Source organism: Carassius auratus, chromosome 50 (genome assembly GCF_003368295.1).
Source record: "Carassius auratus strain Wakin chromosome 50, ASM336829v1, whole genome shotgun sequence".
Taxonomy (NCBI): Eukaryota; Metazoa; Chordata; class Actinopteri; order Cypriniformes; family Cyprinidae; genus Carassius; species Carassius auratus.
In genome coordinates, this window is record NC_039292.1 from 17,159,351 (window position 1) to 17,185,716 (window position 26,366).

Below are 26,366 nucleotides of genomic sequence, written 5' to 3' on the forward strand. Positions count from 1 at the left end.
ACAATTTTACTCTATTTTATTGGCAATTTTACACCACGTGGCAATTTTTTTTTTTTTTTGCTGTATTTGATCAAATAAATTCAGCCTTGATGAGCACAAGATATTTCTAAAAATATGATAAAAAAAAAACTTACAGATTCCCAAAACTTGGACAGTAGTGTATACATCTTTATATACGATTAATCAAGCAGTCATTTATTCACAAACTGTGAGATGCAATACATAATTAATAAAAAAAATCTAAAACATTATTAAAAAAAGGTGACTAGCAACAGTCGAAATTCAGAGGCTTCTAGATTGAAGTCATAAGAGTTTTACGAGGAGGCATCTAGTTTTAGCTAGTTTCGCTCACATACTATTTAGCTTATTTGCTTTTTTCAGTTTAGATGTTCTTTTTGCATTTCCATTCTCGTTTAGTTTGGTCAAAGGGTCCTGTTGTGCTCTTTGAACTCTGGAAAAACAAGACCCCAAAACAACATGAATATGCACACATCTAAAATAACTTCCATGAAATATTTACTCGGTTTACATTCTTAATGCACATTTGTGGTTCAGTAGAGTGTGAGCTCTTGTTACTGACCTCAATTCTTCCTTAAGTCTCCTGAGTTTATCATACAGTCTTTCATTTCTCACATCCAGGGGTGAGGTAGGGACAAACCAGCTCGCTACACACTTACAGATCACCACTACATGCTGCAAATAGTAATAGCATAGATTATTAATCTTAGGATAATTACTCCGTATCTTAAATGCTGTTCTTCTATATGTATGAGATGTACCTCAAACACGATGATGAAGACTAATCGCGCTGCCAGAATGACCCAATACTGATTAGTTAAACTAAAGTCTTCAGGACTTCTGTAGTCTCTGTAGCTGAAATGAAAACGGTACAAAGTCAAAGCCTCGATTTTGCCCAAATATTTTGTTGAATTAAATAGCATCTAAAATGCTAATTTTTGTAAAATATCCTATTATATATATATTTTTTCCAAAATCCACGGATGAAGCTAGATAGATAGCAATACCTGCAGTGCGTCACACTGATCCCACTGTAAGTGACCATTTGACCAGGAGTGAAATCTTTCCTGACTCTCTCATCACTTATATTGGCAATGGACAGAGTGTTGTTTATGTATCCAACCATACAACTGAAAAATAAACAAGGACGATTAGAAGAAACATATGTGCTGCTGCAAATATATCGATTACGCAGTTGTGAAAATCAAGCTCAGCTCACTCGATGCCAGTAGCACCGCCGCTGGCACAAGGCCCATAGAAGTACTGGAAAACCAGTCGAGGAATGAAATCAGAGGATATACCAATGACCAGTCCATTAGCAATGACTGCAAGCACACCAATCGCCTCAAGCACATCTGTCCAGACACCTGAAATAATACAAAAAGTAATATGTATGCATACATTTTTTTCCCATTATAATTTTACATTCTCTATTGATGTTTGCTGCTGCCTTTCAGTATCAAGACTCTGCCAAGTTACATTAAATTGTGACAGATTCATAAAAATAATCTGCACTGGAACACATAGCTCAGACTAACACAATTAATAGCTGGTGCTGCTACCAAATTGATGTTGTGTGATCAGTGTGAAGTGACACACTTAAAGTTTGGTGTCAGTATGTCAAAGCTTTGCAGCAGTACAGCCTCAGATGCACTTTGGCACCATACCATCAAATCTGTTGAAGTGGAAAATGAAATCCATTTCATCTATCAACTTGTATTCAATTTGTTTTAGTTTTTTTTGCCAGAATGGTATAAAGATGATCCGAGATTAAAATTTGGTGAAAAATGGATCAACAGTCTAGGAGGAGTTTGAAAAAGTAGGTTTTCATCATAAATCAAAATAGCAGATGGGAATTTCAAGCAATTATGGCAAAATTGGTTTTGATGGTGGCATGACCAAAGGAGTCTATCAAGACAAGTCTCATGACAATCTTCAAATCTAATGAAAAGTTATTAGCATTTTTTTACATCATATTTTTTGAGAATCTTAAACATTCGGAGTACCTTAAAGGTTAAGTAATGCTATGCCAATGTATTCATAAAATATAGCATTTTTTCTAAATAGCTGAAACCCAAAAAGGCTGACATGAGAAAATGTCTCAGGTTATGAATGTAACCATGGTTCCCTGAGTAGGGAATGAGACAGTGTCCTCTAGGGGGCGCTATGGGGAACAGTATACCCATGCCATCAGAGTGGCAAAACAAGGGGCCTGCTTTACCTGATGTTGCTGGATGCCAGGTGCTCTGGGAAAAACAGAGAACTCAACTCTCATGTTAGAGGAGAACTCTGAATTCAGAAAGAGAGTAGCGCGCTCATAGGAAACCCTTTTTTTGGTAAAGGGGAGCACTGCCAAACTACCACGAGAACAGCCCCTGGAGGGAGAAATTCAACTCCTCACAAGGGGAGAGAACTCAAGCGCTTAAGGGGAAGTGCTAGGCTCACAATAGCCCTTCATGTTGAGGGAAGTGATGCTTGAAGTGTATAAATAAAAACACACTGGTTGAGTGGAGCCCAAGGAAACAAGGTCTACCCATCTCGAAGAAAGGGAACGAAGTCGAGCGCATAACCCTTACCATACCGGATTTTAAAAAGTGTCTTGCTTGCACACTTACTGATTTTAGAAAGTTTGCAGTGTTCAGTGTGCACACACACCACCATATGGTTTTCAGAAAGTACACAGACTTAGCATGTGTACTTAAAGGCCATCTTTCAATTTAACTGTATAACTTAAACGTACAGTATGGAATTTTTGGCCACCAGGGGTCACTCAATCAAAATGATAACATAAGACGTACTTTGATGATGTTGGGAAAGAGCGTAAGGCTCATGGGAGTTGTTGTTCAGTGGATCACGCGCTCTGTCGCTCCCTATCATTCCTCACTCATTCTAACTTAGTAATTTGACAATCACGTCTTTTCGAACGGAGAGATATATGAATTATGAGACCCCTATCAAATCAATATTCCATCTAGCTAGTAGTAATATATGTTAAAAAACACGGTCGCCTTTCGTTAATAATTACATTATACTATGATATCGAACAAGTTAGAGAACTGCATTTGAAGCTACTTTATCCAGATAGATATAGAACAAATGTAGATTTACATGAGATCTAGTCCGTCTGCGTTTTACACAAGACATCATCGTTTCACAAAATATACGGATAGATACAGTTAGCTGAATGGATGCACACCTGTTTATCAGAATGCAAGCGAGTTCGGCATCTCTCTGTAGTTTCAGCTTGTCACGAAGCTCTCTCTATCTTGGAAATGCAACTCCAATATTTACCCGTGTCTTGTTGCTTCTCTTGTCCCAAAACCTTCTCGGGTCATTTATTTCACCCGTGCGTTTGCGCTTCACAGAACATGCAGGCAAAGCATAATCATGATCCATAACTAAGTTATTGATTGAGGTTTAAATACGAATATAAACAAATATAAAATATAATAGTCTCGATCAAGGCTACTACTTTTTCTTCCTCGTCTCGTCTTTGCTTCTGTTCACCTTTGTATTTGGCGGTTCCGCAGGAAGTTAGATAAACTAGAGGGGTCAAAGTTTATATGACTCCATAGACGGGCGACAAAATGCAAATAAAGAAACGTGCCGTGTCTTCTAATTAAACTATAATTTTCTCCGGATTTGAAAGTTCGTGGAAACTGTCGGGATGATGTAATTGTTATTATAGTAGGTTTTTGTAACAATGACTGTATTTACATGAACAGCATATTCCCGTCCTAACCGGAACACTAACTGCTTTCATACACGTACTCCACAGTACATGCGAGCTCATTTACGCTATGTCCATCTGAAATACTAAGAGGGGAGTAGTATAACAGCTGGCTAAGTTCGGAATTCCAGCTGTCCGGTTATGTTGTTCAGATATACGGCCCAAACGCTTGACATCTGCAGAAGCAGAACATGCGGACACCTTACTTCATGATAAACTATGCTGTGCAGAAATGCACAGCATTTCCATCCCTGTCCAGACTAGCTGACCGTCACAGATGAAAGCTATAGCCTACACCCTACAGCATTCATTTAAAATCTGGGATCTAAATTAAACATTTTAAGACACATGTTGCTGGCATAGATGGTGGTGACAATCTACATGGATGCTTGAAAAACAACAAAGTCGACAGCAATATTGCTAAATATGATTTATTAAAGATACTGCAATGTGATAAACATGGAGACAATGTTAGCCACAATTAGCTATAGCCTGTGGTCACTCCACCGATTCTCCTCACACCACAACTCTATCTCTCTCCTCTGTCCATTTACCCTTCCCCTTAACTCTGCCTGACCCCTCTCTCGCCTAGACGGCTCATAATTATACGGCAATGGCCCATCGTAAGAGTTGACATTAAACCCTACTGCAACCTCTTCACTGTCTGACTCCATCATGAAGAGATGAGATTTACCGGCCATTGCATCACTTCTGATCAGAGCGTTTTTGTCAGCAGAAGTATTTTTACTCACAATTTCTTTTAAAAAAACTTTTTTAATGCACATTTATCATTAATTTCTTCATGCAAATCGAGTTCCTACAATATTTATCTACACGTTCATTCACAGGGATCTTCAACTTGAAAGATGGGCTTTAAAGCTTCCTAAGCATCGCAGAGGTGCCGAACCACACAGGAGAGGCGAGCTCAAAGGCGAGGGGAGCATCACCTCACAAGAAGACTTCCGTAACTGCCACTTCCACTTCCCACCTGATGCTTCAGCAAGAAGGGATATCCAAGCGACCAGGAAGCCTCTCAGGGTGACCTGGCCGGACATCCCAGAAATTCCTTGCAGTGCTGTGCCGTGTCTGATGATCAAGAAGGATCCCGCAGAAACCTATAGTCTTGCCGCCAGATACCGGAAGCATGAAGCCTGAATCAGGGCTATCATGGAGCCCCGCTCAAGAGGAGACCTTAATGCAGGAAGTTCCCACCTAACCTCGGTCACCTCGGTTATAGGGGAATTAGGAAGGGGAAGATGTAAAAACCCCCAAATTTGATTCCTCCTACACCTACCCGTAGGTGGGGGAGGAGCACGAGCCATGACACTCGCCTTCTGTGCCCACCTCTGACCTTCAGACCAAGATGAAACAGGACCCCTATGTTGTTCGGACTCAGACCTGGTTGTTCATGAAGGATGTCTCAACGGAGGTACCAAAAAATTAGGAAGGCGAGACCAGAGCATCAAAAAGAAAGCCTTACTTCCAGATATCTGCCAGGACGACTCTGGGGCGACTCCTACCTCATTCTGAAACCGTTTCTTCGCATCACCTCAGTATTGCATACTCGTATGCTGGAATCGTTCAATGCACAAGAAAAATGGCCACTTCCATTTCTACTTGATCACTGTACGGAGATCAGGAAGAAATGGAAGGCTCACCTGAACTGGAGGGCTATGGCCAGAAAGATAACGCTCTTCAAAATGTAACCTTAGCACGTTTCCACGGCAAGTCCAACCTTGGCGTAGACTGTTCCATAACCTCAACAGCTCAAGGAAAGCAGAGGCCTGCCCCTCTTTCCTCGAAAAGAGAGACAACCAAGAGCGGAGACTTTCATTTTATTTTTTAAACGCTCACAAATGCATGCAAATTGCCCCCACAAGGACATTGCATGCATGCTCTTAGCCCAAACAACCAATGCCAAGATTTTGTGTCATCGGGTATCAAACAATGATGACATGGATGCACACATCCTTTAAATGTTTTGCTAGTGCCTGCTTAATAAGGTTTTTTATGTTTTATTAAAAAAATTGAGCCGAAGTGCAGCATAAACAAAAGGAAATTACTGATAGGGAGAAATTTCCCGTCAGATCCTTTACATGTTTTCACCGCGACACAAAGCGCAGCATGTATTCAGCTCCCGCAGGATCTAAACACGCTCCGCCCACTCGTTAGATTATCACAGTAATCAAGCACGAGCATAAACTGCTGCCGCGTATGCATCGCTATTCCAGCGAGAGGCAAACGCACTCATGCAAATATTGCTACAAACTCTGGTAAACAGTGAAATACTCACATCCCCTCTGAGTCTAACGAATGCATCACAATGAGCGCATCCAACTCCCCCGAGAGCTGAACGCTTGCGATTGCTCTTCACTACTACACACAGACCACTACCACACAGGCCGTGTGAACGGCAGGTATCAGATCAAAGCCTCTGGCAAGAAACATGCACTCCTAGATGCTGTATGCTTAAAAAAAAAACAGTCAATGAAGATGAAGAAGATGGTAATATGTTTTCCCGGTGCTTATTTATGGTCCGGTCACAACGAGGTGTTCCCAATGGCGCCCCCTACAGGATGCAGTTGCAGTTTGAAGTTCCCTTGAAAGGGAACTGGTTATTATTTTACTCAGCATGCTGCTACAAATGTAAAGAGACCAGACTTGTGATTTTGGAGTTAAAAGAGCCATTTTCATATCTCCTGACCACTAGGTGGCACTGTGCAGGTAACCAAGTTTAGTCTGAATATGCTAAAGTGTTGTGGAGATACAGCCTCACGTCCACTTTGACGAGCTCTTTGGCAAATTCGTCTGTGAGTTAAGAATGGTTTGAGTGATCAAACTGATTTACACGGTCTGAAGATGATTTGGTTCAAATTTCATGAAAATCAGACAAATGGTCTAGAAGAAGTTTGAATACTCATACTCTCTCACCAATATCATTGGCCTTCGTTGGCACTAGTCTGCGCTCAAGGCTGACCATCTTAATGGCATCCAATCGGATCTCAATGATGTTGTTTAGAAGAGCCAATAAAGGAGCCAAAGGAAATGCTGCTACAAAGATGGTAGTAAAACTGAACTGGATCACTGGGGAGGGGAAAAAAGACAATGCAAAATTTCAGAAATCTGTGTTTCAAACAAACTATTTCATGCAAATCTTTTCGATGTTAGCATGTAGCTATATGTTAGTTGGAGGTGTGGTTATTACTGGCATACATCAAAAGAGCCCACCTCCAGGTCCAAAAAAACCCCAAAAAACATTTGAATCTTTAAGTATATTTTCAAGATCTGTACCCATTTCCAAGAACTCATTAAAGAGGCTGAAGCAATCCGTTTTAATCAGGCTGTAGTTTCTGTGCAGGTCTTCGATTTTGCAGATCTCACAGAGTTCGGATCCTTCCTCCTTCTTAAAGCATTTGGCACACCTTCTCCTAAACTTCTGGGCCTTCTTCCTCTTCAACCACCGACTAAACCAGCTGCAGAAAGACGTACAAAAAGGTGTTTATTATATGTAAAAAATGTACTGTGCATTATTCAAAGTTCATTAAACAGCGTTAAATTGGCACGGGAATTTGCATGATTGCGATTCAGGTTCAGGTTCCTTAACTCAAGATGAATTGGTCTGTGTAATAATAATATACTACCTAAACATTACTTTCAGTAACATTTTAATGTTTATTTTTGTTGTTGTTAGTATTATTACAATAAAACTATGTTCCAAATGTTTATCTTTAACTAGACATTATCATATGAACAGCTAGCCATTAAACTGATTTACACCTCATAAGCCATAAGCATGCATAAAACAGAAGGGGGTTAATTTCATGCAAGCTGAGAACTGCTCCAACCGGTTCACTAAACTTGCGAGTTTGATGTTTTTTGACCAATTGATTGATAAGAGTACATTGGTTGTACTGCTGCTTTTTGTTGCATATAATGCCAGCATAGTCAACACAAAAGAATAAAGGTTTGAAGTGACATTAAAGTGAAGCTGTCCGTGTTCAACAAAAAATAGATTTTAGTTTTGAAGTTGTTGTTTCCCAATGCCAGTGTTAAATTACCAAACGCATATCCCACACAAAACAAATAAAAAAGTTGCACTTACGGACCAGAATATTCAAAGATATTGTTGAAGGTCTGTTTAAGTACCATGATTATAGACATCTGAATGAACAAATCTGTGAGACAGCCACTTGGGTGACACTGAATTGAAAGGGATGTAATATTGCATTAAAAAGGCATGAAAAAGTGAAACACAGAACATAGTAGTGCATTTGTAGATGTAGAGAAGACTACAATGATAACAAATGATAGGGCCACACCTCCTCCAGCCTCCATTTCCCAGATATCCTCACATATCCTCCAGGGTGACCATTGATCCTAAAACACAAATTACTGCTCAGTGCTCACTAGCAAATATGTTATAAAAAATATGGATATAATAATTTAACACGGCTACACAAAAATATTATTATCAAAATCATGTCTAAGGAAAATTATTATATTGTCTTTGTATTGTATCTGGTAAAGGCATAAAATACCGTATCGTATCATATTGTATCATATCGTATCATATCGTATCGTATTATATCATATCATTAAACTTTTTATTGTCCAGGCTACCTTCCCAGAAAGAAAGCTGTGTATATGAGAGAGGAGAACATGGTAAAGAACTGGAATATGAACATCTTGACTGTGAAACTCCTTTCAACCGCAGCATTGGAGTGCTTATTCTCTATAAGCAGAAAAAAGTATGTTTTTTATTATGAAAAAATATGGTTTACAATCAAAATGTCTGATAATTAAAGCCACAAACTCTGTTCAACTGACCTATTTCACTCAGCTTCATGGCCACTGTACAGTTGACCTGCATAAAATTATTGTACATGAACTGTTGTTATCATCAGAGAAAGGGGAAAGAGAGAGTGATTTTCCAAAACCAGCATTTTAATGTATAAAAGTGTATTTGCAACAAACTCTAAAACTAACACACACACACACACACACACACACATAAAATCCAAGATAGTGAACATAGTGAGAAAAAAAGAATCTGTTCTTATCATCAACTACAGTATGTATTTATTTTACAGGTTTAATTCAAATGGATTATCTTACACAATTTGGTCAATTTTGGTCTTTTTTATTTTATTGAGTTTTGTGTTGTTTTGGAACATCGAAATACAATTATCTCTATGATGGAAACAGACATCCGATTAGTCTTTGAAACTGAATGGTGTTAGCATATGGCTTGATGTTAGCATGTAATAAAGCTAACAACACAAAACGTATAGCACATAATTGTATTTTACAAATTGGGTCAAATAATCCATTTGAATTATACTGAACTATTACTGGGTACTTAAAACTGTAAAATAAATTATACTTTAAGTAAAGAACAGACCTTTTAGCATTTATACTGTACATATTAGAAAAAAGAGTTTTTCTTACAGAAGTGATATAAAATATCTTGCACTCATTGGCGTTTACAGGTTTTGTCTAACACAATGCACTCTAGAATGAGAATATCCAATTAATTACCTGACTCTGAATGTAAAAAGCAAGTAGAAAACATAAGACTTTATTAAAACAAAATGAAGACAACCATCTGTTCTCTGACTGAGAGTGGGAGGTTTGTGAGCTTTTACCCGAGTCATGACGGTGATGGTGATGTAGTGAAGCACGGCTCCGAGCATCACAGCAACTGTTTGTGAATTCTCAGTAATGACCTGCCATCTACTGTTTTCGGCCAGCAGCACAGTAGCGATCACTCGACTCACAACCAGGACATGAGTCAGACCGATGATGACCAGCAACTGAAGACCCAGCACCAGAGAGAAATCAAAGCCAGTTAGACATGCATACAGGAATTATACACTTTCTATGAAAGTAATGCAACACATTCAGTTTCTTACCATGAGTGTGACTAAAACCAGTACTATAGTGGAGCGCAGATAAGAGTGCCTGGGCATCTTGGGTTCACACTGTGCATTATTTACAATCTCCAGAATCAGCTCCTCCTGTATGATACAAGCACATGCACAATCACGTTATAAAAATATCCCTAAACATTTGCAGTTCCACAAGAAGGGAACAAGATGCTGCATCATCAAACTGACGCAGCGTTGGGGTTCCCTCGAAGGGGAGCTTCATTACTTTTTAACTGCATCAGATTAAGATGCATTTAATTATTTGCATGCATTTGAAACTCATTTATATATATATATATATATATATATATATATATATATATATATATATATATATATATATATATATATATATATATATATATATATGCTTATAATATCAGAGCTATTTCTGAGCAATTTACCAACCTCTATCCTAAACCTGACCATTTCTAAAACAGAGTCTTTTTAAGCCATATAATAGCAACAATATCTTTGAAAGGTTTAAGAGTAACTAAACCCTAAACCAGCTTTTTTTAGTTAATTATCTATAAGAACGGGGCTTTATTAGAGCTGTTCATTGATTCGAGTAACTTTTTTGACATTTGAGTATAAAGTGTTTTAATTCTACAATATATGGTGTATTTTTCAAATATTGTCAGTGGGTGGAGTCAGGCTCTGACCAGGGGTTTAGTTACCCTTTAATGGCTGAAAAGGATCCTGCTCTATTAACACAGCCAATGCTGTTCTAACCTAACAGTTGCTATCGCCCCATAAAAAAGCATCAGTGTTGTTATAGTCTGTTACTTGGTCGTACCTCTTCTTCACACCAGTCAAAGACCTTCCATGCGCACACGTACGATGATCTGTGGCGCTTCCAGAACTCCAGAAACACAGTGGCTGTGGAGAAGACATTAGCATCTGACATAACACTGACTCAGTCCAACTCAAATGCGGTCAGAGCTGTTGAACTTACCCCACACTGCCATGAACATGGCGAAAGCTACTGTTCCCTCATTATCAAACAGAAGGCTCACCTGCAACATGTGACCCAAAACACGAGTGTCAGCACCAATTACAATATTTAACCTTTATATTAAAAATGGCAAACGTTCTTCCAGTAATGCTAACAGCTGTAAACATTAGCACAAAAACATTTATACATTTGTCTTCTATTTTTAAACCATTACTTGTGTCAGAGTTTGTGCTAAAATACACTCATTATTCACACAGCACAGCCGATGGGTTTGTTTGCTGCTTAACATTCAAATACACGGCTAGTGTTTGCTGTAGCAGTTGCAGCGCATTTGAGAAACCCTCCACCTCCCCAGCTCCACCTGTATGCATCTACTACGAGGTGATTTCATGTGTTATATATGGGGGTTATTTCACATGTTATATGTGCAACAGCAGTATTTTTTACATGCTTACAGGAGAATGTCTTTGGATTTATTGGCTGTAGCAAATCTCAGTACCGTATTTTTCGGACTATAAGTCGCACCTGAGTATAAGTCGCATCAGTCCAAAAATACGTCATGACGGAGAAAAAAACATATATAAGTCGCATTCATTTAGAACCAACAGAAAACATTACCATCTACAGCCACGAGAGGGCGCTCTATGTCGTGTAGACTACAGGAGCACTGAGTAGTATAGAGCGCCCTCTGGCGGCTGGAGACGGTAATGTTTTCTCTTGGTTCATGTCAAATTAATTTTGATAAGTCACACCTGACTATAAGTCGCAGGACCAGCCAAACTATGAAAAAAAGTGTGACTTATAGTCCGGAAAATACGGTACTTACTCTGCCGCAGCATTGTAGGAAATCTATGCATCCAAGACCATACATATTAACTTTGCCGTGTATATTACCATGCTAAACTCTTTTGTCACGACAGAAATGTTGCACTAATATCACAAAATAATGGCCTAAACATTTATCTCTATAGCAAAATCTCAGTTGGCCAGACTGCGAATCATCTTTCCTGAATTAAATTATTGGACACTGAGCCCAGAGACTGTGGTGTACACAGTGAACGTGAAGAGGTGCTATAAATGAATGCTCATTTGCTGCTGAGATATTCTCACTTGAAACGGAGAAGAGGCTTGGACCTGGAGACAGTGTTGCATCACAACACATGATACATGATGCTTGCATTATTAAGCAATGTGTTAAAGCCAAGGATTGATTGAGTCATCGCATCTGTGTGTCTATGTAGATATGCAAGTGTGTCAGTGCACAGTAACATTAATAAAAAGTTCAGTACCTTTGCATACATGCAGGTGTCAGAAAGCTCCCAAACTCTGCATGTATTATCGCACAGAGGGCACATAATTACGTTGGACTGGCACACCTCTTTTCTGCACACACACACACACACACACCAGCTGGTTTTACTTCAGGACCCATATTTTACATTAGATATCAAATGGCAATTCAATACCTTTTTTTCTTTGTCTATTGAACAAAGGACAACAAAGATGTCCTCAACATCAAACAGTGATGTTTATTAATACTAGGTTACTCACATGAGAGGACTTGTGTTGTAAAAGGCCAGGCCATACAGGAAGACTACCACACCAATAAGAGAAGCAGGAATCAAGAGAAATGTGTACCAACCCAGCCACAGGAAATACAGAGCCACCTTCTCACCAAGGTAGTTTCTGACAACAAACACAATACATTTATTTCAATTTGTACCAGAATGGGAGTAAGTCTATAACAGATAAAGAGATGAGTCAAATCAGGAAACCAAAGGAACGAGCACCTGACGTTAGTGATGGGTTGCCCTCTGAAACAAGCAGACCATCGAGCCCAGCTCTGCTTCAGGTCTTTCTGCTCCTTTTTCTAGGATTAAAAGGGCACACATGAATGCTTTTTAATAGTGATACTAAATTAATAGTGACATGGCATAATCCTCAAGAAATGATGTAATATTCTGAGTATGCAGAATGTAAGAACTGGATGGTTTCTGCACGTGTGTAACTCTGCTTCTTGTATGTTTGCAATCAGATACTCGTTGTGACCAGATACTTTTCCTGTAGTGCTCTGTGTAATTATCACCACGGGTATAGTTCAATACATTTGCCTATGACTCTGACTCTGTGTGACAGGTGTATGAGCGAGAGGAAATCAAATCAAACCTCGTGTAAACAAAAGTGAGTCTCAAAAACATTTTTTTTCATGAGATCTGGCAGATATTCGGAAACACCTGAGAAAGAGGTAAAGCAAGAGACGGCATTACAGAATCGACTGTGATGTATCATGTAATATGCAATGAATGTGCAATCTAGCGAGCAAACTCTTACTCACCCTCCTCTGAATCAATGTGTGTGTGATGCAGAATGAAATCAACGATACGAATCCTGAAACAGAGCCACAGTAGAGATCAAAACCTCTTCTTTATTTGTGTAGAATACAGTTTAACAATGCAATGGTGACCACGGCACCTTTCTTCACTGCATCATAAACAGAGAATAGGGCACTGCTGCGTGATGCTAGTGTGTTTAGGATGATTGCGTACTAGACTTACTAATACGGTCCATACCAATCACTTAAGTGTACGTGATTATTTACCAGCTTTATTGTCTTTTTATAAGCTTAAATGATATATCACTTAGAAAAGTATAAGCACACATCTCTTCTGCAGGATGAGTTTCACACCAAAGTTTAAGGGAAGTGAAGAACATTTTTGTTTGCTTGCTTGTTTGACTAGACTTCTTTCTATTTCCACATTTATGCTTTATTTAGTTTTATTGCTTCCTTGTTCCTGTGTTTGCTTTAAACTACTTTTTTTCTCTATTTTCCCCACCATTAGTTTGTTTTCTAAGTTACTCACTGGTTAATCGATTATGTTCACGTGCCCTAGCTTGTTTGTTTCTTGCCATGGCTCTCAGTTTGAGTCGTTTTTTGTTCTCCTCTGTGTTTAGTAGGTTGTGTTTCTTGCATGTTTGTTAATCTGGCTTATTGTTAATAAAAGTGAAGTCAAGTCAAAGTCAAGTCACTTTTATTGTCACATCAACAAGATGAGTCAAATTCTTAGAGCGTGCTCCAGAAATCCAGAAACATTTTACAAATAACATACAGACTTCAACAGGTGATAATGTGCAATATACACATGCATATAGTCAGTGCACACAGTGTACTAATAGAGAGATAGTTAGCACATGACGTAGACATATGTCCTACGACTGCTGTCTCTTGATTGAAGCTGTTTCGGTGACGTCCTGGATGTGTTTGGGAGTGTGTTGGTGTAATGTTTTACCTGGTTGACTGAGGTATAGTCCCCTGCTGCTCACAGCTCCAGTTACAGGCGTCAGACACCTTCAGGAGATACCGGTACGTCTCAAAAATCTTTTCTGGCGCTCTGATGCAATAAAACACCTTGTCATCATCATCATTTCTGAAATTCTAAAAAAAAAAAAAGTTTCACAATATAATAAAACAGTGTCAAGTCAAGTCTAGTTTTTGTGGTAAGCACAGCCAAGTCTTGCTAATTTAACTTTGAACTGTATCAGTGACTTTCAAGACCAATAAAACCAGTTTTACACTTAATTCAGCAATCACGCTTCTTTTTTTCTTTCCTTGGAAAACAACAATTACACTTTCACATGATAAAAAGAGGAACATTCCCTTTATATGTCAAGACATTACATATTTAGAAAAATACCTAAAACAAGAAATCAAAAATGGAAAAACTCACTTACATATACATCTAATTTCTTCTCTAAAGTTTTAATGAATGCTCTCTGTTTTCTGATCAACTGGCTGTTCTCATCGTCTGAGGTCTTTGCCACCAGAACATAATCGAACGTCAGAGGAGTTTGCTGATGTACAAAAGAAGATGAACAAAGCAGTGTTAATAAATGATCATATTACTATAAAAACATCATCATTCATATCATTGTAGTGACTATTTTATGTGTATTAGCTATAAACAGTGGCATCAACAAGTGAGACCACATTGAAAATCACGTTTGTTTGTTTATTTATGAACTTTCAGAGGGATTTGTAATCATGCAAATACTATCTTTAGCTCAGACACCCCTTTCTTTGTAATGAACCATAAAATATAGTCTTGGAAACATTTTCAAAACACACCGGACTGATTTAGTTTACTGTAAATCAGACCAGATGCCACTTTATCGTTTCTCTGATATTATAATTGATAAAAACAGTGGTATCTTCACTGGTGGTCTCACACTGAAGCCATCATGAGCTGTGTGCTGTGTCTCTTACCACTGGCGGCACAGATGGGTTTTCACAGCCGTTCTCATTCACCACACCGATGCTTTCTAAAAGCTCAATACTCCCCTACAACAACACAATATATACAGTTCACAACAATAGCCTTATTCCCAAGAAGAGAAAAAGGAAGACATGCAACATCACTATTATATTCTTCACACAGTAACTGTCAGTAAAAGAATGTATACTGTAAGATAAGAGATCACAGACTGAGGGTTCAGAAATACCCTTTAGATCAGTATCAAACCTGTTCATTGACTTTTCAATCGCTTCTGACCTTGCCTTCTTACTCTAATGAAATAAAGCACAGATGCAGCTCCATGCACACTACTGTAAACTGACATCGAATTAAAACATTTTGGAAAGTCCTGGAAATCTACCAAGTTCTACTTTCACTCTCCTGACCGTCTCGATCTTAAAGTTCATTGTGAAACCAGAACTGGCGAAGCGACCTTTCGTATATTCTGAGAGCGTGTCTGTGGATGCCAGAAATACCTTCATGCTAACTCAAGCAATCTAGTCAAGGGGGTTTACATAGTTTCTGCTTCTTCACAGCTGTTGTAGTTCACATACCTAGATACAATCTGATTCTAGATAGTCACCATGTGTAGCTATCAAAGCTAGCTTTCTTAAAGCAACCCTTAAAACAGTCAGAAGAGCTGCGAGCTGCGTAAACGTCCCACAGAGGTTCTGCGACAACAGCAAGTGTTTTGATTGGTAATGGAAGACAATTGAATGTTTTGTGTTACTTGGCATGAGCTAAACAGATACTGTGTCTATAGATACTGCTTCTCCAACTTACCTTGAATTGAGTGACAGTTTCACGCTGTCAATCAAACCATTATCTCTGTGTGGAAGTCTCTGTGGGTTTGGGTTTGTTTTTCGGACTTACTTCCCTTACATTCACAGCACACCTCAATCAGGGTGAAAAGTGCATTATCTTTATCTATAATAAAGGTTTATTCTTTTAAATCACCCTGTTGAAGACCTCAATCTCAGATTTCAGAGTGAAACTCATTGTGGGTTTAATGCTGCCTTGCTGGCATTGATTTGTGTGCATTGTCACAAAGCAAAACAGAAAACCTGAAGTCATTCTTTAGTGAATCAGTGTTATCAAGGAACAACTCTGTGGTTATAGCTATATATAAAAATCAATTGGCAAGCACATTAACTATTCATATTTATAAGACATGATTCATGCAGACCGTCTGGCTGTGGACTATAAAGTCTGTGTGTTCTCTGTTATCAGTGTGCATGCGTTTAGTGAAGCACTGAGAAACGGAGGCAAAAACGAATCAGTGAGACTGACAGTGAAGTTCATCTCACCTGCCTCCGGTGACCAATCTTTCGCGCCATCCTCTTCAGATCCGTCCAGGTGTGTGACAGCTGCGCTGGTTTCACACGAGATCGCAGACACTTGTCAGCTTAGATCAATCTTTCATCGTTCGCCATCACAGAAGAGTTCGCACAAAAGAGTCATCTGAAACTCAGATAGACTTCCGTGCAGCGACAGGGAACGGAACAGCTATTGTTGGTTTCACTTGACACTGACGCTGTGGAATGTCGCCGGATTACTCGTGATGTCATCAAAGGCGCGCGCTTACGTCTGATGACAAAACCCTAACCCTAACCTGCGTCACGAGAGCACGGTAACACAAACAGTCTAATATGACCCTCTTTTATATTTTATAATAAAACAAAAGTAATAATAGTAAAATAATAATAATAGTAAAAATAAATAAATAAATAAATAAATAAATAAATAAATAAATAAATAAATAATAATAATAATAATAATACATTCTAATTACATTTTAAATGCAAAGATATAATAGCATTATAATATATAATCGCAAAATATGTTTAAAAAATATTATACACTCACTTTGTATTTATAAAATTCTGTTAATTAACTTCAATAATTAAAGGAAGCGTATTGATCTTGTGGCAGTAAGTAACACTTTATCACTTTACTGTAGCCTAAATAAAATCCCTTGAGTTACTTGAATCCCTTCGTGTGAGTAACCCAGGCTCTGTTTCAGTCCCAGGCAAGTTTCGCCGATAGATGGAGCACGAGCTCAATAAGAGAGCGTGCAGCCGGACTCTGAGAGACACTGGAGCCTCGACCTTATACAAGTTCACTTCATATGTGTGTGTTTATTCATTTATTTGTATTTGTTTGTTTGCTTGCTTGTTTAATTTAATTATGTATTTATTGTGTTTGTTTGTTTGTCACCTATTGAAACATTTTTGTATATCACTTTAACAGAAACCACCTTGATACTAACCCCTTTCATCACACAGTAATGAATTATTTTAAATTTTCATGAATTTTACATATTAATATTTTTTTTGATTGATTGATTACTTGTTTTATTTATTTATTTGTTTTATCTAGGATGAAAGACCAATGAAATTCACAATTACTTACATCCTTACATGCCTTATACACCATTTCTACACTCAAAAATGTATGTATGTATTTATTTATTTATTTATTAATTTATTGTTTCGTGTTCAGTTTAATGAAGCTGAAGTAACATGATTTTTGAAAATTGTATTGTGTAAGCTACACTCTATTTATTTATTATTATTTTTATTTATTTGTTTATTTAACAATTCAGGTTTACTTTAATTTGTCTTAAACCTACATTAATAATTTATTCACACAACTTCTTGTGCTGTCTGGAGTTCCCATCATGCATCGCAAGGGACTACATTAGGAGAGTACATTTAGGATTAAGTTTTTTTTAAAACATCTTTTTCAGTAAACAGCAACAAAAGCATGTTAGTGTATAATGTTCAGTTGTGCTGGCCATTTAGAGGAGTTTCTGTAATGAGCACATTTAAAGGAGTTTCTTTAGCAAGAGTGTATGAGCCCAGGCGCTTAAAGGCTTACGCTGATAACTCATCAGTGGACTTTCCTCGTCAATATAGACTACGTTTTTTTCTCATTCCCACTAATTCAAGTTTTCTCTGAATCTCTGAAGGGAACCGAATGTCTTCAGAAATGTATCAATGTGGTTTTCATTTGATCTGATAAAGCATCATTTATGAGAGCAGCGCTGCTTTGTTTAAACAACTGAGAAAAGCGCTGGCAGAGAATGAATGTTAATTTTTAATAACCCTGTCTGCAATTTTTGTTCAGACTAATGTGAGAATACACCACTAACCCCATTGTAAATTAATATTACAATTTATACTTCTGACTCAGGGATGGAGTGCCGCTGTCCTGCAGATATTAGATTTAACTCTAATCAAAAACACCTGAACAAGCTAATCAAGGTCTATACGATTAATAAGACTACAGACAAGTGAGTATTTTTTTTTTTTTTTCAGGGCTGGAGCTTAACTCTGCAGGACATCGGCACTCCAAGATGTCACAGAGGTCAGTTAATTCTCAGCACATAGAGACTCTTTCACCTAGATATCACACTATAGAGACTGTGTCTGTTCCCTGAACTAGAAAATACAAAAAACGTCCAAACCAATTTAAGAGTAACAATTTAATTGAGGTTCAACAAATAAAAAACAGATGCAATACGGATAAGCTTGGCTTATTGAATATCAGATCCACTTCTACGAAAGCACTTTTTGTAAATAATATGATCAGTGATCATAATCTAGATGTGCTCTGTTTGACAGAAACCTGGCTAAAACCGGATGATTACATTATTTTAAATGAGTTCACCCCCCCAAGATTACTGTTATAAAAATGAGAAGCGTCTAAAAGGCAAAGGGGGAGGTGTTGCTTCAATTTATAACAACGTTTTCAGGATCTCTCAGAGGGCAGGCTTCAAGTATAACTCATTTGAAGTAATGGTGCTTCATATAACATTATCCAGAGAAACAAATGTTAATGATAAATCCCCTGTTATGTTTGTACTGGCTACTGTATACAGGCCACCATGGCACCATACAGACTTTATTAAAGAGTTTGGTGATTTTACATCTGAGTTAGTTCTGGCTGCAGATAAAGTTTTAATAGTTGGTGATTTTAATATCCATGTTGATAATGAACAAGATGCATTGGGATCAGCATTTATAGACATTCTGAACTCTATTGGGGTTAGACGACACGTTTAAGGACCTACTGATTGTCAAAATCATACTCTAGATTTAATACTGTCACATGGAATTGATGTTGATAGTGTTGAAATTATTCAGCCAAGTGATGATATCTCAGATCATTATTTAGTTCTGTGCAAACTTCATATATCCAAAATTGTAAATTCTACTTCTTGTTACAAGTATCAAAGAACCATCACTTCTAACACAAAAGACTGCTTTGTAAGTTATCTTCCTGATGTATTCGAATTCCTTAGCATATCCAAAACCTCAGAACAACTTGATGATGTAACAGAAACTATGGACTCTCTCTTTTCTAGCACTTTAAATACAGTTGCTCCTTTACGCTAAAGAGAGGTTAAGGAAAACAGTTTGACACCATGGTATAATGAGCATAATCGCACCCTAAAACTAGAGGTATTTCATATTGCTTGGCGGGAAAGTAACCTATCCTACAGAAAAGCATTAAAAACTGCTAGATCTGATTACTTTTCTTCTCTTTTAGAATACAGAATATTCAATTCAGAATTCAATTCAGTAGCTAAATTAATGAAAAATAAAGCATCAACAATTGTTGACATTTCCCAACACCACAGCAGTAATGACTTAATTAACTACTTTACTTCTAAAGTCGATACTATTAGAGATAAAATTGCAACCATTCAGCTGTCAGCTAGAGTATCACATCAGACAGTGCACTATAGACCCCCTGAGGAACAGTTCCACTCATTCTCTAATATAGGAGAGGAAGAATTGAATAAACTTGTTAAATCATCTAAACCAACAACATGTATGTTAGACCCTATACCATCTAAGCTCCTAAAAGAGGTGCTTCCAGAAGTCATAGATCCTCTTCTGACTATTATTAATTCCTAAGTGTCATTAGGATATGTCCCTAAAACCTTCAAACTGGCTGTTATTAAGCATCTCATCAAAAAACCACAACTTGACCCCAAAGAACTAGTTAATTATAGACCAATCTCAAATCTCCCTTTTCTGTCCAAGATACTAGAAAAGGTAGTATCCTCACAATTATAGTCCTTCTTAGAGAAAAATGGTATATGTGAGGATTTCCAGTCAGGATTTAGACCGTATCATAGTCCTGAAACTATTCCTATTTGGCGCCTAAACTCTGGAATAACCTACCTAACATTGTTCGGGAGGCAGACACACTCTTGCAGTTTAAATCTAGATTAAAGACCCATCTCTTTAACCTGGCTTACACATAACACACTAATATGCTTTTAATATCCAAATCAGTTAAAGGATTTTTAGGCTGCATTAATTAGGTAAACCAGGAACACTTCCCATAACACCCTATGTACTTGCTACATCATTAGAAGAATGGCATCTACGCTAATATTAGTCTGTTTCTCTCTTATTCCGAGGTCACCGTAGCCACCAGATCCAGTCTGTATCCAGATCAGAGGGACACTGCAGTCACCCGGATCCAGTACCTATCCAGACCAGATGGTGGATCAGCACCTAGAAAGGACCTCTACATCCCTGAAAGACAGCGGAGACCAGGACAACTAGAGCCCCAGATACAGATCCTCTGTAAAGACCTTGTCTCAGAGGAACACCAGAACAAGACCACAGGAAACAGATGATTCTTCTGACTTTGCTGCAGCCTGGAATTGAACTACTGGTTTCGTCTGGTCAGAGGAGAACTGGCCCCCAATTGAGCCTGGTTTCTCCCAAGGTTTTTTTCTCCATTCTGTCACCGATGGAGTTTCGGTTCTTTGCCGCTGTCACCTCTGGCTTGCTTAGTTGGGCGATATCACAGTGATATCATTGACTTGATTGCAAATGATTGCACAGACACTATTTAACTGAACAGAGATGACATCACTGAATTAAATGATGAACTGCCTTTAACTGTCATTTTGCATTATTGAGACACTGTTTTCCTAATGAATGTTGTTCTGTTGCTTTGATGCAATGTATTTAAAGCGCTATATAAATAAAGGTGACTTGACTTGACGTTGCCTATGTTCTGACTAAAAAAAGTTTTAAAGGATCATTTGTGATGTTTATCATTTTATAATTGATATTGTTTTTGTGAAAACCTGTATATCAACTTTAAATCAGTTGCCATTTCGTGGTCTAATACATGAAAGAAAGCCATTAAAGCATGTTCAGTACATGAAAAATGTAGAAACATTGGACACAGCTGTGGGGCACCATTGTGCTGCAGCAAGCATCACAACAACAACAACAACAAAAGGAACCTCTAGGATGATGTTGGTAAATGTGTGAAAATGTATAGGCCCTAAATTTTATATTTTGCTTGGGGCCCCCAATTCACTAAAAGCATTATTATTTACAAGTTTCTGGTTTGACGTATGACTAGCTATAACGTGAGATCAAATCTTATGATTAAACATAAAACACACTTTTCCTTTTACTTTGCTCCCACCCCTAAAGACCATAGGTCTCAGAAAGGAAGCCCCCACCACATGCATCTGCCACCTTCACACACGGCCGTGGAATGATGAAACCCAGATTGTAGAAGTTAAGGTCTGGGAAATAGGCCACACCCGGATAGAAGTGTGTGTGTGTGTGTGTGTGTGTGTGTGTGTAATTGCTAGAGTGAAAGGCTGTGCTAACCACTTGAAGGATGGCCCAGGCCAGAAGAGGCTATATTGGGCTAAACTGGCTCTGTTAGTTACACTCCAGCCAACAACAATGCACACTTAGCTGTTAAACCGACAACTATATTTTTGAACACTACATTTTCTGTTGCCGTATTTGTTAGAAATGGCCATTGAAAAACACATCCTGGTCGAACACTATCATGTAAACATTCAATAATGAATAGTTTTTAGAGAATGCTAGTTCCTAATGGCCAACTGTAGTTTCGTTGTCTATCAGTGACACTAGAAACCCAACCTCATGGGGACCAAAATATGTTCCCACAAGGACAAGGGTTTTGGAAATGGATATGTTTGTGGGTACAATAGTGTGTGTAAAGCTGTTTCAACACAATCTGTATTATACATAAATAAAAGTGACTTGACTTGTTGGCCTTTGATCAATGTAGACAGCTAATTTAATTAAATGCCAGTTAAAACGTAGATTTACAATACAAATAAGTGATATTACTATCTAATTCAATTCAATTCAATTCAATTCAAGTTTATTTGTATAGCGCTTTTTACAAAACAAATCGTTACAAAGCAACTTTACAGAAAATTATGTTTCTACAATATTTAGTAGTAGCTAGTAGTTTGTGCACATTTGACAGGATTTTAGAAAAAAAAATAAAAATAATAATAATAATAATAATACAAGACGTTGTCACACCCTCAGCTCGTTCCCTCAGCCCCAGTCACCATTGCCAGTCACCATCCACTCAATCTCCCATGCACCGCTCACGTGAACCGTCACCTGAATACTAATTACCTGCACCTGCACCAGCAATTACCACACCTTTAAATACTCACCTCACTCATTCACTCACCGGCTGGAATCAAGATTGCATGGACACTCTTTGTGGATCTTCTGCCTGCTCCTTGTGGACCGTATTGTGACTCTGTGGAGATTCAGACACAGCGATTAAGGGAAGTGACTCTTTGTTGTCCGGCCTAGCTTTGTGCTTGAATTCACCTATTGATCAGTGCTTGAAGATTCACCGTCTGTGACCACACTTACCAGCTCTGTTGAAGTCCTATGTTAATAAAGCTTCACGAAAATACTTACCCGTCTTCTCCTCTCCTTGTGTGGATGTGACAGGATTCCAGCCCTAAAAAAACAGAACTTCATATCTCCCATGGATGTTAACGCTGCTGCTCAGGGAGCGGCTTCGGACCCGTTCACCGAAATGGTGACTGCCCTCCGCCAAGTAATACAGTCAGTTTCACCACCCACGGAAACTAGTGCTTCCACCACCAACAGCACGCCCCTTGCACGTCCCGCGTGCTATGCGGGTGAACCGAGTGGCTGCAGTGGGTTTATTCTGCAGTGCTCACTGTTCGTCAACGCGAATACCAGTAAATTCCCCAATGAGGCCACCAAAGTCGCCTTTGTGATCTCTCTCCTCACCGGACGAGCGCTCCAATGGGCAGAGGCTCTTTGGAACTCCCAGAGTCCGGTTCTATCCTCATTCGATGCCTTCGCCACCCACCTCCAGGAAGTGTTCGGGGTGGCTCTAACTCCTCTTTCAACCCATGATGAACTCTTAAATCTCCGCCAGGGAGCCACGGAAATTCACGACTACACTCTCCGTTTCCGGACATTAGCCGCCACCAGTGGTTGGAACCAAACTGCCCTGCTAGCTGCATACCGTAAAGGTTTAAAGCCCCAGATCAGAAAGCAAATGGTCATTTACGACGATAATGTCAATCTCGAGACATTCATCAGAAAAACTATAAATGTTGCTCAGCACCTCTCGGCTTGTGCCTCCCCGGCTTCATATACCATCTCTCCATCAGCCAGAACGCCCTCGCCTCAACGAAACCAGGAGGAACCCATGATCACCGACTCCTACCGCCTAGATGCCTCTGAACGGAGACGCCGCATCCAGCAGCGGCTGTGTTTATACTGTGTTTATACCCGTGGGTACCACCTCCGGAGGTACCCACGGGTCTAATGTACGTGCCCACCAACCAGCGACTCCCCCTACTGGAAAGTACGCACACGTCACCTGGCTCAGGACACCCTGGCAGCAGGCGAACCCTCTCGCTCATCCAGCAGAAGTACTGGTGGCCTAACATGGTTCGTGACGTTACCCGGTACATCCTCGGATGCTCGGTCTGCGCCGTTACCACCACACCTCGTCAACTTCCCGTGGGTAAATTACAACCACTGCCCATTCCTCGCCGACCCTGGACCCATCTAGGGGTGGATTTCGCCACTGACCTTCCCCCCTCAAGGGGGTACACTACCATTCTAGTTGTTGTTGATCGTTTTTCTAAATTCTGCAAACTAATCCCATTAAAGGGTCTTCCCACAGCGTTCGAGACCGCCGAAGCCCTCTTCACCAACGTGTTCCGGAATTATGGCACTCCAGAGGACATTGTCTCGGACAGAGGACCTCAGTTTGTCTCCAGGGTCTGGCGAGCGTTCTTCCAACTCCTCGGAACATCCGTCAGTTTATCTTCTGGATATCATCCTCAGACCAACGGCCAGACCGAGCGGAAGATTCAAGAGATCTCACGGTACCTCCGTACTTACTGCTCCCAACACCAGGATACCTGGAGCCAGTATCTGCCGTGGGCTGAGTATGCCCAAAACTCCCTTCGCCAAACCACTACAGGCTTAACCCCTTTTCAATGTGTTTTAGGCTATCAACCACCGCTGTTTCCCTGGTCAGGAGAAGTCTCTGAAGTGCCCGCGGTAGATCACTGGTTCCAGGAGAGCGAGAGGGTGTGGGACTCAGCTCACATCCATCTCCAACGGGCAGTTCGGAGGCATACAGAGACCGCTAACCGACGCAGATCGCCTAATCCCGTCTATCTACCTGGAGACAAGGTTTGGCTCTCCACTCGGGATATCCGCCTCCGACTGCCCTGCAAAAAGCTGAGTCCCCGCTACATAGGGCCGTTCACCATCCATTCTCAGATAAATCCCGTCACCTACCGCCTGGACCTACCACCACGCTACCGGATCTCACCCACGTTTCACGTCTCACTGCTAAAACGTCACACTGATCCAGTTTCTCCTTCCTCCACAGAACCAGAACCGCCTCCCCCTCCAGACCAACCCGAGATCCTCGGAGACAACATCTACCAGGTCCAAGAGATCCTCGACTCCCGGCGGCGGGACGGCCACCTGGAATACCTCATAGATTGGGAGGGGTTCGGTCCCGAAGAGAGGTCGTGGGTACCACGCAATGACATCCTGGATCCGGCTCTCCTCGAAGATTTCCACCGACAACACCCAGACCGCCCGGCTCCCAGAGGTCGTGGTCGTCCCCGTCGCCGCTCTAGGATGCCTGGAGTCACCCGTGGGGGGGGGGGGTAGTGTCACACCCTCAGCTCGTTCCCTCAGCCCCAGTCACCATTGCCAGTCACCATCCACTCAATCTCCCATGCACCGCTCACGTGAACCGTCACCTGAATACTAATTACCTGCACCTGCACCAGCAATTACCACACCTTTAAATACTCACCTCACTCATTCACTCACCGGCTGGAATCAAGATTGCATGGACACTCTTTGTGGATCTTCTGCCTGCTCCTTGTGGACCGTATTGTGACTCTGTGGAGATTCAGACACAGCGATTAAGGGAAGTGACTCTTTGTTGTCCGGCCTAGCTTTGTGCTTGAATTCACCTATTGATCAGTGCTTGAAGATTCACCGTCTGTGACCACACTTACCAGCTCTGTTGAAGTCCTATGTTAATAAAGCTTCACGAAAATACTTACCCGTCTTCTCCTCTCCTTGTGTGGATGTGACAGACGTAGTCAGCTAGACGATGAACTATCAATATTATTAAGTTATTATATGATTCAGTCACACATTTAGCAATAATTGTTAGTTCTGTTTGTTGATTCAAGGTAGCATCATCTGGGGTCCTCTGAGGGTCAGCATCATCTCTTCTCAGGTTTTCTGGATTCAGACTGGAGCTTGTTTAAATCCTAGTTACCACGGGATGTAAATCCCGTGGCGAAACATAGAAACAAAATCCAGACATCATTAGCATAGCTGCTGATCCAACAAAGTAAAATTAGTTTAACCCAAGCTAATGAATAAAAAAGCACCTTTGATCAGATGCAACTACACTCACAATTTAAAAGATACATTATTCGAATGCTTGGCGAAAGAGATGCGTTTTTAATCTAGATTTAAACAGAGAGAGTGTGTCTGAACCCCGAACATTATCAGGAAGGCTATTCCAGAGTTTGGGAGCCAAATGTGAGAAAGCTCTACCTCCTTTAGTGGACTTTGCTATCCTAGGAACGACCTAAAGTCCAGCGTTTTGTGACCTTAGGGTGCGTGATGGGTTGTAACGTGGTAGAAGGCTAGTTAAGTAAGCAGGAGCTAAACCATTTAGGGCCTCATAGGTAAGTAATGATAATTTGTAACTGATACGGGACTTAATAGGCAGCCAGTGCAGAGACTGTAAAATATCTACTGAGATCCATTTCAGCGTAAATAAAAAAGTTAGGATTAACCTTAAACCAAACCATATCCATAAACCTAAAGTAAATAGTCATCATGTTTTAAATAAATAAATAATCAATTCTGAGCTACATGACACCATATTGTATTTGTACTTTGAAGTCAGCTTTTAAGACTGAAGACGCCTATGCTAATATTCCACTGAAATAAAATAATAATAATAAAATAAGGAGTTTCATTTATTAATCTGTTCTTCAAGTTCGATGAAATTAAAAAGATTAAGAAATAAAAATGATGTAGGCTACATCCCTTTGTAGTGTGCCGACAAAATTG

At 39.7% G+C, this 26,366-nt stretch overlaps 1 protein-coding gene across 1 annotated transcript; it reads right to left on the reverse strand.

Annotated features, from left to right (window-relative positions):
- Positions 1–174: 174 nt before the first annotated feature.
- LOC113067190 (anoctamin-9-like) lies at positions 175–16,480 on the reverse strand. The gene is made up of 24 exons (XM_026239491.1): positions 16,227–16,480; positions 14,892–14,966; positions 14,360–14,479; positions 13,918–14,063; positions 12,966–13,018; positions 12,797–12,864; positions 12,421–12,500; positions 12,182–12,316; positions 11,920–12,013; positions 10,631–10,691; positions 10,472–10,554; positions 9,661–9,765; positions 9,394–9,561; positions 8,576–8,612; positions 8,369–8,480; positions 8,068–8,125; positions 7,851–7,948; positions 7,040–7,221; positions 6,680–6,832; positions 1,238–1,385; positions 1,026–1,148; positions 780–873; positions 581–693; positions 175–451 (listed from the first exon to the last, which is right to left on the reverse strand). Exons 1-24 carry the CDS (start codon positions 16,254–16,256, stop codon positions 349–351), a joined length of 2,439 nt encoding a protein of 812 aa, XP_026095276.1. The 5' UTR covers positions 16,257–16,480; the 3' UTR covers positions 175–348.
- Between the last annotated feature and the right edge of the window lie 9,886 nt (positions 16,481–26,366).

Coding starts and splice junctions, on each gene's coding strand:
- LOC113067190 (XM_026239491.1), bottom strand. CDS start 16,256: ATGGCGCGAAAGATTGGTCACCGGAGGCAG. Junction 8,126..8,368: donor ACAGCTTTCTTTCTGGGAAG/GTAGCCTGGACA, acceptor TTTGTGTTTTAG/GATCAATGGTCACCCTGGAG. Junction 452..580: donor AGACTTAAGGAAGAATTGAG/GTCAGTAACAAG, acceptor TTGTTTTTCCAG/AGTTCAAAGAGCACAACAGG.